Source organism: Geotrypetes seraphini, chromosome 1, assembly GCF_902459505.1.
Source record: "Geotrypetes seraphini chromosome 1, aGeoSer1.1, whole genome shotgun sequence".
Lineage (NCBI taxonomy): Eukaryota > Metazoa > Chordata > Amphibia > Gymnophiona > Dermophiidae > Geotrypetes > Geotrypetes seraphini.
The window spans coordinates 226265684-226278588 of NC_047084.1; the positions used below are offsets into that span (position 1 = coordinate 226265684).

The 12905-nt window shown below is 41.1% G+C and overlaps 1 protein-coding gene across 4 annotated transcripts in view; it reads right to left on the reverse strand.

Annotated features, from left to right (window-relative positions):
• Nucleotides 1-1933: 1933 nt before the first annotated feature.
• KLHL5 (kelch like family member 5) overlaps nt 1934-12905 on the reverse strand; it is a 163795-nt gene continuing 152823 nt past the window's right edge. For all 4 annotated transcript variants that reach the window (XM_033947422.1, XM_033947404.1, XM_033947394.1 and 1 more), the window contains 2 exons: nt 7252-7423; nt 1934-2721 (listed from right to left, as the gene is read on the reverse strand). In XM_033947422.1, coding sequence (XP_033803313.1) covers nt 2665-2721; nt 7252-7423 — 229 coding nt within the window. In that variant the 3' untranslated portion in view covers nt 1934-2664. The remainder of the gene's footprint in view (nt 2722-7251; nt 7424-12905) is intronic.

Sequence of the window (12905 nt, forward strand, 5' to 3'; positions counted from 1 at the left end):
TAAATATAGACAAAGCGATGGGGCCAGATGGTGTACATCCAAGGGTGCTGAAAGAACTTAGGGAAGTTCTGGTAGCTCCGCTGACTGACCTTTTCAATGAGTCTCTAGAGTTGGGAGTGGTACCAGAGGATTGGAGAAGGGCGGATGTGGTCCCTCTCCACAAAAGTGGAAGTAAGGAAGAAGTAGGGAATTATAGGCCGGTAAGTCTGACTTCTGTGTTAAGCAAATTAATGGAAACGCTTTTAAATCACAGAATGGTCAAGTTTCTGGAATCCTGTGGATTACAGGACTGGAGGCAACATGGATTCACTAGAGCAGGGGTAGGAACTCCGGTCCTCGAGAACCGTATTCCAGTCGGGTTTTCAGGATTTCCCCAATGAATATGCATGAGATCTATTTGCATGCACTGCTTTCAATGGATATCCATTGGGGAAATCCTGAAAACCTGACTGGAATACGGCTCTCGTGGACTGGAGTTCCCTACCTCTGCACTAGAGGTAGGTCTTGTCAGACAAATCTGATCAATTTCTTTGACTGGGTGACCAGAGAATTGGACAGAGGATGTGCGCTAGATGTGGTATATTTAGATTTTAGCAAAGCCTTTGACATTGCATAGGGAGAGGTATGGCCAGTAGGAAAAAGGAGGTATTGATGCCTCTGTATAAGACTCTGGTGAGATCTCATTTAGAATATTGTGTACAATTCTGGAGGCCGCACCTTCAAAAAGATATAAAAAGGATGGAGTCGGTCCAGAGGAAGGCTACTAAAATAGTGTGTGGTCTTTGTGATAAGGCATATGGAGACAGACTTAAAGATCTCAATCTTTATACTTTGGGAGAGGGGAGATATGATAAGAGTCATTTAAATACCTACATAATATAAATGTGCATGAGTTGAGTCTCTTTCATTTGAAAGGAAATTCTTCAATGAGAGAGCATAGGATGAATTTAAGAGGTGATAAATTACGGAATAATCTGAGGAAATACTTTTTTACGGAAAGGGTGGTAGATGTGTGGAACAGTCTCCCAGAAGAGGTGGTGGAAACAGAGACTGTGTCTGAATTCAAGAGGGCCTGGGATAGGCACATGGGATCTCTCAGAGAGAGAAAAAGATAATGGTTACTGTGGATGGGCAGACTAGATGGGCCATTTGGCCTTTATCTGCAGTCATGTTTCTAAGTAATGATTTCTAACAAGTTAATATAATATTATCTATCTGTTCTTTTTTTTTCTAAGGAAGAGAGGGGAAAGCTATGACCTGACAAGAATAGTCGAAGAAAAAACTGACAGCAGAAGGGAGAGGCTCTACATGTAGAGACTCCTACACATGCCCAGTAAGCCAAAAGCTTACCTAGCTATGGGAGTGCACCAGCACACAGGCTCAGTCAAGACTTCACCAGGGGCTCCTTTTATAAAGCCACACTAGGGCCTTAATGCACGGAATACGCACGCTAAATTGTCGCATGCGCTAGCCACTACCGCCTCCTTTTGAGCAGGTGGTAGATTTCCAGCTAGCGCACGCTATAGCGCGTGCTAATCCGGTGCGTGCATTAAAATCGCTAAGCGGCTTTGTAAAAGGAGCCTCCAAGTGTGCCTGAATATCCCCTGCTTGTCTCCAGAGAAAAATACATTTAATTAGACAATAAAAGGAATCAGCCCAGTATTCAGTGGCAGTGCTGTGCAGGGAAACCTGTTTAGATTTCTGGCACATCATCTGCTCTGTAAAAAATATGTACCCGGGATAATGTGGAGTGAGGCAAAGCCATTGAAAAGAGGAAACATCTTGTGTTTGAGTTTAGAACCCATAATTGCAAGGGTATGGAAAGACCTGTGAAACATGTGACACAGAAAACATGTTTTACGATACACAATTAGCTCAATACTTCTCAATAAACAAAATAAAAACAAACTGATAAAATTCTATGGAACCTGCCTTCTGTTATAAATGAGCCACTTTTACTATTCTTCATAAAACAACTTCATATCTTCGTCAAATAAAATGAAAATGCTCTGTCTAAATTCTAGAAAAATTCACAATAAAATTTACAAGGAGACGACAATGGACTATTTAGGAAAAATACTTATAACACGCTGTAATATCCTGAAATGTTAAAATAACAAAGAGAAGCACTTGCAGAAAACCTTAAATATGATACATTTTCGAAAGAAATTATACATTCAAAAGATCATATTTAATGGAAGGCTTCATTTAAATAGGTCACTAAACCACAGATGTGGTGCAAAATAATAATGTACTCATGAAATGTATACTATCAGGTTGAAGACATTTATGCTCACCACATAAAATTCTTCTGCATTGATTTGTATATTATTAAAAATATATCAGATATGCTACTTGTGATAAAATGCACTATAGTTCTAAATGACCATCAGAACTATTTAAAAATATTTTGTAAGCCAAAAGTCCTGTATACTGGCAACCACTTGGCTGCTTATGCATGAGTCTTGGATGCAAAAGAGGGAATGTGCAAGTTAAGTATAAGTAAATAGTACATGCGACATAAGAAATGATCATTTGTTAAAAGATGTTTACTATTGGTCCATTTTATTCCTGCATTCTGGCATCTCTCAAAACCTTGCTGTGCAACAATCTCATACTTTCTTCATGAAAAACATCAAGTGCATGGCTTCATATAGGTGTAAATTAGAGTTTTACAGTTACAACACATGCCCCTGCTCTTCCTAGGCATAATGGTGCAACCTACAAGACAAAAACACAAAAAAACAAAATTACCTACATATGTATAAGATACATGTGCACAAATTTTTTTCTCCCAGGCTCCTTGTTGTTTTATGACACATTTAAAATGTTACCAGCGTTTTCCATCTATTATAATAAAAAAAAAAAAGTTCTTCTAAATAATATTTGAGAACTAGAGTCAATTAATTTGTGTGCTACAAATAAGTTAATCCTACTTATTCCATGTGGTGCACCAAAAGCTAGACATCAATTCAGCATATAACTTCCACACTACAAAGCTAAGGCCCTCTTTTATCGTCGGGCACTGCAGTAAAAGCTCTAATGATCAAAGAAATTCTATGAGTGTCGGAGCTTTTAATGCAGCGGCTGGCAATAAAAAAAACCCTAACATGGCTTGATAAAAGACGGCCTAAGTTATGCACCAAAATGGGAGTTAACAGTAGGTATGCATGTAAATGTACTTAGATACTATTCTGCAACCTGATGCCTATGGCCTAGATTCACTAAACTCATGGATCCAATCTGATTTGATCCGATCTGTGGCTGAGCGACCGATTCACGACGAGTCTGCATGCAAATTGACTCGATCGGAGGCACGCCCCACAGCAACTGCATGGATCGCTGCAGAGCAATCCAGATGCATGCGCAAACCATCTTCTTTGCTTGTATATGGTCTGCACATGTGCTTGCTCTCCTGACTTCCCTTTCGCCGGCTCCAGGGACCGAGCCCTACCGCAGTTTCCCAATCCCCCGCTGCTGCCTTCCCTCTCTCCTTCCCCAGCTCCAGCGAGGAAGTCCCACCTGAAAACTCTCAACTTTCCCTCACTCCCTATCTGTGAATTAGGAGAAATAATAATAAAATGGGTATAAGAGAAACAGCTGCTACCTTTCTACTTCGGTACTACTCAGCAAAACTGCTTCACACCGAAGTTCTCTAGATGGTCAGAAGATGAAAAACCCAACTTCTGCCCCCATCCCATCACTGAAATGCGGAAGTGTGACCATAAAAGGACTGACAACACACTCCCAATCAGAGTTCGACATTTGCCTGACTTCTCTCGCTCTTGACCAATGACAAACACAGAAGATCTGGAGTGAGAGTATGGTGGGAGTCTGTTTTCGTAGTTATTATTTTTTTTTTTTTAAAAGCTTTATTGTTGCGAGCACGTGGTTTTAACCTGCAGGTTTATTTATTTATTTATTTTTTAAATTTATTCAATTTTCTATACTGTTCTCCCAGGGGAGCTCAGAACGGTTTACATGCATTTATTCAGGTACTCAAGCAGTTTTCCCTCTCTGTCCCGGCGGGCTCACAATCTATCTAAAGTGGTTTAAAGCGGGGCTGCACTATGCCGTGTTCTGCTCCAGTCTGGAACAGAACACGCTGTAATAAAGCCCCGCTTTAAACCTGCGGATTAAAACCATGGGCTCACACTGCAGGGAAGGGCGGCAGAAAGCAGGCGAGTCGAGGCAGCAGAGAGCAGGAGAGTCGGAAAGGACATGAGCGACTGGTAGTCAGCAGTTGCTTCTTTTTTGATCGGCCAACCCAGTTGATGTTCCTGAAATTGTTTAGTGAATCGCTGCCTTCCTACTTTTGCATGCCATTCCCCTCATTTGCATGCGCGGATCGGATCGGGAGGAAGGTTAGTGAATTGGGTTGGGGTCGCAAACTGGTTGGGACACGATTGGTAATCTAGACCTATATGTTCTAGCATGTAACTGCGAGGGAGGTATTCACATGAGAGGGGTTTGGTGAGCCAAGGGCATATCATCAAGTGACAAATGCAACTTATTGAATAGTCAGTTCTGCACCTAGGATGCCACTTTTAGTCATGAGCATTTACGCCTGCTATTCACATGATGCAAGAAGGTAAACCTAAACGTTGGCATGTAACTACTGACAAACTAGTATTCTACATTACAACAGAATGTGAGTCTAATGCTCACATGCTTGGCATCTAACTTTTAGGAAATATCTGGATTGGATTGGCCTAGAGCAGACATGTCCAAATCTGGTTCCCGGTGTAATAAAATTTGGCCCGCCAGACAATTTCAAAATTTCAGTTAAGTTGGCCCGCCGGCAGACAGGTACAAGTGCTGCATCAGATGCAAAGGCTGAAAGTGCATGGGGCATTCACCTAATAGTGGCGTACCCAGGACCCGCATCACAAAGCTGACATCCAGCAGTGCCCGCACAGAAGCCGAAATCATATCTGCCCGAGTCGGAGAAATCACGAAGCCCACGATAACCAAGTCTGCAGCACATGCTCCAGCTGGCCCAGCTCACCCCCTATATATGCACCCAGGAGGGCGGGGCCGCAGGTATCTCACCCCGGGTGCTAAGCACATGGGCACCCCTTTGCTCAATTTGGGATTACTCAATGCAGCTACACAAAGGATAGGGGGAGGCTGCGAGGCACATGTCACTGCTGAGATCCCCTAGAGCCACAGCTGATACAGACGGTCGGTGCCTGGTGGAAGTGAGTTGCAACATCTTCACTGTGTGGCGCAGTCCAGGAAACAAATAAAAGCGCCAAAGATAAACTTGTTTAGTAACTGGTGGATTGTGTTGATGGGTAACTGCAATGGATTTTTTAGTTAGTGGCTTGTGTGTAAATAGGTAAGGCTTGTGCCCCAATGAGGTTGTGTGTGTGTGAATGAGTGATGGTTGTTGGAGGCCAATTCTCTTTCCCGTCCAACCTGCTTTCTTCTATTTGCCCTCCTTCCCTCCCATTCACTCTCCCACCATCCTAGTTATCTTCCTTCCACTGCTTTCTTCCTCCTCCAAATCTCAGGTCAAAAGGAAAGGTGCCAGACCTCCGGGGGAAGAAGAAGAAAGAGACCCTGGTAAGCGAATTATGTCAGATTTGAAATGTGTATCCTGCCAGAGCTGGTGTTAGACTGAGAACGTGAGCTAGGATTTAACAGTCTTTTTTTTAAATTTTGTTTACATCACAGAGCCAGCATGGGGTTGTAGAGGCTGTAATCCTATACTTCTACTAAGACTAAGGGATCCTTTTATTAAGGTGCGTATTTAGTATTGGTTACCGTACCTTAATAAAAGCACCCCTATATATCTTAACTAAAATTTTGGCCCGCGACTTAGACTATGGGCTCCTTTTACTAAGGTGCTCTAGCGTTTTTAGGGCATGCAGGATATTACCACATGCTACGCGGCTAAAACTAATGCCAGCTCAATGCTGGCGATAAGGTCTAGCGCACGCGTTAATGCCCTAATGCACCTTAGTAAAAGGAGCCCTATGTTTTAGATTTCGGCCCCTTATGTGATTGACTTTGATACCCCTGGCCTAGAGGGCCATGGTATTGATTTCTGGCTCAACTGGATCTGAGGATAGCGTGGACAGCTCTGGGAGTGGGGGTAGGGAATTATAATCATGGCATAATGGTGACACCTAATGCTGGATTTAGAATCCATGATAACAGGGTTCTAGAAGGAACCCTAGTATATGGCTTCCAGCCAAGAGGTGACACTAAAATGTTTAGTTTAATATAAATTGAGAAGGGATGCATTATAAAGGAAAAAACTTCACATTCTTGTAAATGATGACTCATGGTGCCAGATTCCAGTCCTGGTTCTGTCGGAGCTAAAAATTCAAAGGAGCAGAAGAAAAATGCTAGGTCATAACAAAAATAAAAAATAATAAAAAACTTTATTAAAATATGGGAGCCATTAACATTGTTTTGTCATGATTAGATGCCATTTTACCTATGGATGATACATCATTTAATGTAGAGTGGGGGTGGGATGGTACTGAAGGGTATGTGTAAGAATAGTAACAGGGTGGGAGGGATGGGGGGAGGGAGGGATTTCTTATTTATGTAAAGAACAATATGATAAGATTTTCAAGTGATTTGTTAATTGTTGTTATGATTATTGTACACTTGATGAAAGATTAAAAAATGAATAAATAATTAAAAATAAATAATAATAAAAAATAAATAAAAAATAATAAAAATTTTAACTTCTTGAAATACAACCAAACTGCACAACTGGAGCCTAACTAGAGTTATAAATGCAGTAATATGCTTTACATTTTCTAGCTTTCTCAACTGTAAACTCATTTGGGGCTCTGTTGACCTGTACCACTTTTCTTCATATAAAAACAGCTGATGCCAGTGTCACAAGTTATGCTGACTCTCTTAGTCCTGCACTTTCTTCAATTTATGCATGTTTTAAAACAGCAACTCTTCCTGTCAATGTTGGGAGAAGTGAGGCATAATCCTCAAGGAAATTGAAAGAAAACTGGTTGGTGCACTCTACAGCATGGCATCACTGCCAGGCTGAGCCTGTGATCTCAAAGCTCCATAATCTGTGCATATAATACCCTTTACAAAGGCTAAGTATACACTAGAATAATCTTCCATGAAAATAGAATTATCCTTTTTACTGCACTATTCATCTGCACCCACTCTGATGAAGTTATTTACATATTTACCTTTACATTATCAGTTATCTTCAGTAGCGACTCAAATCAGTTTGGAAATGTTGCTGATACAGATCATTCTTACCTGCATCCACTCATTGGTCTGGGGATCATAGGCTTCTACTGTATTAAGATATGCTTGCCCATCATATCCTCCAACAGCGTAGAGCTTATCACCCAAAAGACATACTCCTACAGCATCTCTGCTAATACTCATAGATGCTACTGAAGTCCACATATCTGTTTTGGGGTCATATCTGGAAATAAAATGTATGCATTGTAGAGTTGGTTTACATGAACTATTAAGAGTAATTGTTCAATCTCTAATCTGGATATAGTTATATCGGGCTATAATCTATTCAGGAGAGACAGGGTAGGAAGAAAAGGAGGGGAATTGGTTTTATATGTTAAAGATCATATTAAAGCCACACAAGTGCAGGATCTTCAAAATAAGGAAGAGGCACCGTGAGTCAAACTGGAAAGAGAGAATGGACAATTTATTTATATTAGTGTGATATATAGGCTTTCTTCACAGATGGAAAAAATGGATAGAGATTTAATAGAAGATATCTAATATAATAAAGAGCTAGCCGCGCATGCGCACTCCTATTTTCGTGTTCTGTGCGCTGTAGGTCTGTGGCCGAAGGAGTGCGCATGCGCGCTAATATGTCACCAGCCTATCGCCTCCACAAGCCGGACCGCAGCCAGACGACGTTCTCCGTTCCTTCTGCCGCCGCCTATCTCCGTTTCTCCTTTGCCGCTCACCCCCTTCTCTTCCCGCGGGCCTGAATGGCGATTCCAGCAGCGTGTACATCAGTCTTCACACGCTGCTTCGGGCCCTTCTACTGCCCTGATTTGCTCTGCCGCGTCTCTGATGATGTCATCAGGGACGTGCCAGAGTAAATCAGGGCAGTAGAAGGACCCGAAGCAGCGTGTGAAGACTGATGCAAGCGCTGCTGTAATCACCACGTTTGTAGTCCGGACCGCGGGAAGGGAAAGGGGGGGGGGTAGAGGAAACGCTAGGAAACGAAATAACTAAACCAGATATTTAACATGTGGCAGGCAAATAAGCATGTGGCACACATTTTAAATGTCAACTAAACATCCTCTCAGACTTGTAAAAGTAGATTAAGAAATTATCTGTATTGGTTTATCCTTAAGAAAGTCTTCCAATTGGACTGGGTCTAGAAACACATTTCTATCACTTGAATATGAAATAAGGCATTTACAGGGAAATTTTAGAAAAAAGGTTGCATCCACCGCTAAAACCTTAGGTTTAAGCAGTAGGAATTGCTTCCTCTTTAACTGAGTCTGCTTAGATACATCAAGAAAAATAGAAACTCGGCTGCAAAACAACTTGTTTCTTCATGAAATACAACTTTAAAATAGCTTGCTTCTCTAGTTCTGATTTGAACATTACCAACAGAATGGCACATTTTGTTATTGTGTCCTTAGATGATTCAAGAAACAGATAGATCTAAACTGTCTGGTGAAGCTAATTTATCTATTTCCCCCTTATCTACCACTTCCCTAGAAGCCCTCAGAATGTAGTAGAGATTATCAGGCTCAAAGATATCCCCATCATTCAGCACTTTCCCAGTTGAAACCCTATAATTTTCCCTTTTCAGTAACCCATCCCTAAGCTTCCTTCTCTCTTATCTTCCAGCCCCAGTTACTAAAGCTTCACTTTCCTCTCTCTCATCTGTTATTATGGACTTTAGTATTTCCCATCTCAATCCTATCATCCTAGGTGACTTTTAACATTTACTTCAATCAGCCCAACCATTTTAACACCTCTGAACTCTTAACTTTGATTTCAGATATCTCCCTAACCCCGCCGCTTTCATCTCCCATGCATCATGCGGGCCATACAGCACAGTTTCTTACCGTTAACAGGTGTTATCCAGGGACAGCAGGCAGATATTCTCAACATGTGGGTGACGTCACCGACGGAGTCCCCTAGTGGACGTTTTCGAAAGCAGACTTGCTTGCGAAAACATCCGCTAGGGGTCTCCGTTGGTGACGTCACCCACATGTTGAGAATATGCTACCTGCTTGTCCTGGGATAATATCGATATGATCTTCGGGCCTATAGCCCTCGCCCACTTATTTAAAAATCAAACAACCCATTCCCTACTATGGTCAGATCATTTTCTAATCTGTTTTCAATCCTTTTCTCAGACTGACTATTCTCCAACCCCTTTCTGTACCAATAATTTTAGAGATTACAGTAAAATATCTGCAACCTCCATTCAGAACTCCTTAAACCTCGACTTAAATGATCTCACCAGTCTTGATATAGAAGAACAATCTGTCCTCTGGGAAGATACAACGCGCACCCTCATTGATTCTTTAGCCCCTTCTCAACAAAAAAACTACTTACCTACATCCTATAAAGAAACCATAGTTTAAAGGAAATCTTGTTCTCCTTTAATGTCAACTCCCTCTTCAGAACATAAATGGCGTCACTCTCGAACAACTGTCACTTTTAAACATTTAGCAACTCAATACAAAATTGCAATTCAACTAGCTAAATATATCTTGACTGTTCGCAATTCATTGGCTCTCTTTGCCATAGTCTGTTCTCTCTCCCCATGCTCAAAAAACCCATCTACCTCCCAACTCAAGCAACCTTCAGCAACTGGCCTGGCTAATCACTTTGACCTGAAAATAAAAAACATCAGAAATCGTCTCGGGTATACTCCACCAGTAGGCCCTATTGATCCTCTCAGTCAGAATATCCATCTTCCTTTCAGCACCTTCTCAAAATTCAAGCTCCCATCTCTTGATGATCTTCTAAGGACTATTCAATCTATGCATATTTCTAGCAACCCTATTGAGAACATTCCACCATCCACCCTAAAAAAAATTTTTCATGATATTTGGTCCCTTTCTTCTTGAAATGGATACCAAAAGCCTGACCACTGATGCTGTTCCTAAATCCTGGAAATCTGCCTTAGTCTTTCCAACATTAAAAAATCAACACTTACATGAAACCAACTGCAACAACTACCGTCCCATTGCCAACCTTCCTTTCATTGCCAAACTAATGGAAAAATTAGTGTTTAAGCAACTCTGACTTTTTTGAAAAAAACAATGCACTCCACCCCAATCAAACATTGCACAAAACTATCTCTCATTGGTTTTACCACTACCATTTATTACTACCATGATAACCGTAAATCTGTTCTCCTCATTTCATTTGACCTTTCAGTGGCCTTTGACACAATTGATCATACGCTTCTCCTCCATTGCCTCAAAAACAGTGGAAACCTCCTCTGGTTCTCATCCTATTTTACAGATTGGAACTTCAAAGTTCATTCTAATGGTTCTTCTTCATCTTCAATCTCCCAAACCTATGGTTTCCCGCAGGGCTCGATTCTTTTTCCTCTGCTTTTCAATCTTTCTTGTTCCGCTTCTAACCTTAGCTCAATCTATAGGATTTACTATATTTATATACGCCGATGACATCCAACTTTTGCACCTATCAACCCTTCAGACAAAAGTAATATCCAAGAAATCAATATCAAACTTGACAAAATCAGTCACTGGCTTCGATCTAAACATTTATCTCTCAATATTGACAAATCCTGTGGTATTCTCTTTCCAACAAAAAACAATGAGTCTTTAAAAGGACCTATTTGCATTGATGCTAAACAAATTCCAATTGAACCTAAAGTAAAATTATTAGGAATCATCCTAAATAAAGACCTCACCTTTCATGATCAGATCAGTGGAGTCACCCAAAAATGCTTCTATAAACTCAGACTAATTCATTCTATATCCTCTATTCTCGGGACAGCCTCTATTCAAACCCTAGTTCACTCTCTGATTACCTCCCTCATAGATTACTGCAATTCCTTATATCACAGAATCACGCAAAAGAAATCCACCAACTGCAGCTGATTCAAAATACCGCCATTAAACTTATTCATAACGCAAAAATATTCGATCACATCACCCCATTGCTACGTGAGGCACACTGGTTTCCTGTCTCGCATCGTATTACTTACAAAACTCTCCTCTTGGTTTTTAAGATTAAACTCACCCACTCCCCATCTTTTCTTGATAAGTATCTCATTCCTTATGCTTCTCCCCGGGCTCTGAGATTCGCTGATCTTAACCTACTGACTGTTCCACCTCTCAAAGATCTTTTCTACACTCGAAACTTTATATTTTCTGTCACAGCCCCCTCCCTCTGGAACGCAATCCCATCTCATCTTCGATCGGAAAACTTAATCGATAAATTCAAAACCAAGCTAAAAACTTTTTTTATTTCATGATGCATACCAAAATTCCAAATAAGATCCTTTTTCTTCCATTTTTTTAATTGCTCAATTCAACCGCTTTTATGAAGCAACCTCCCTCCCCTCTCCTTTTTGTTTTCTCCCTTCCCTTCCTTCCTCCCTTTTATTTTTATTTTGACTTCGATGTAATTTTAAATCTTCCCCTCCCTCAGTGACTCTGTCCATATCTTTGGCTTTGTCTGGTTTTTATGTTCCCCTATTTTTTTTTTCTATTATTCTATTTTTTTAACTCTAATTTTAGGAATTGTAAACCGTCCAGATATTTGTTTGATGGTTGGTATATCAAATTGTAAATAAACTTGAAACTTGAAACTATACTGCAAACTGTCCCGCAAATACATTCTTAACAGTTCCAATGCAGATAGGTAGTGTGTGATAGGGAAATTTAAAAAACGAAGATTCTTAGCTCTCATACAATTCTCCATTTTTTCTATTTTGGCATGAAGCAATATACAGTACTGTCTTTAATAGATTAATTTAATATATGCCAGATGTTGATTGGGGTATCCCTATTGTGGGATCTCCTAGAAGTAGGGAGATCCTGGATTTTCTACAAAGAAAATGGTTCCAGCATTTGGTAATGAAACCCACTTGGGATGGGGGCCATAATGGACTTAGTGTTTACAAATGGGGAAAGTGTTTCTGATACAGGGCTAGATGCACTAAACAGGGTTGGTAAGACCATGTAGGTCTGCTGCGGTCCAATTTTTGGCAGATTCCAAAGGAGCGATTGATGCACAAACATGTTTGCATGCAAATGATATGAGCAACTCTCACACATGCGCATAGCCAGCAGGGGAAGCCCAAATAGATAAGAGGCAGGGGAAGCCCCAAAGCAGCTTCCTGCTAACTCAGCTGTTCGGGGCAGGAAACCTTTCTTTTATTTTCTTTTTTTCAATGGACACAGATGTTGTGTGTTACCCATGCACAATATCTGTCCCCATAAAAAAAAAGTTGTGCTGGGCTCCCCTCCCAACCACTGCTGTTGCACCCCCTCACCCTGATGACAAATACGGGTCCACAACCACCCGATGACAGCCGACAGGAGGGATGCCCACACTTTTAGGTCAGTAAGAGGAGTTTGAACTGTATACAGAAACGAATAGGGAGCCAATGAAGTGACTTGAGGAGAGGGGTAATGTGGGTGTAGCAACATTGACGGAATATGAGGTGTGCAGCAGAATGCTGAACAGATTGAAGGGGAGAGAGATGGTTTAGCGGAAAGCCAGTGAGAAGCAGGTTGCTGTAATCTAGGCGAAAGGTGATGAGTGTATGGATGAGGGTCTAGCAATGTGCTAAGAAAGGAAGGGTCCAATTTTAGCGATATTATAGAGAAAGAAACAACAGGTTTTGGCAGTCTGTTGGATATGTGAAGAGGAGTGAAATGAGTCAAAAATGACCTCGAGGTTGTGAGCCAACGAGGCAGGGAGAA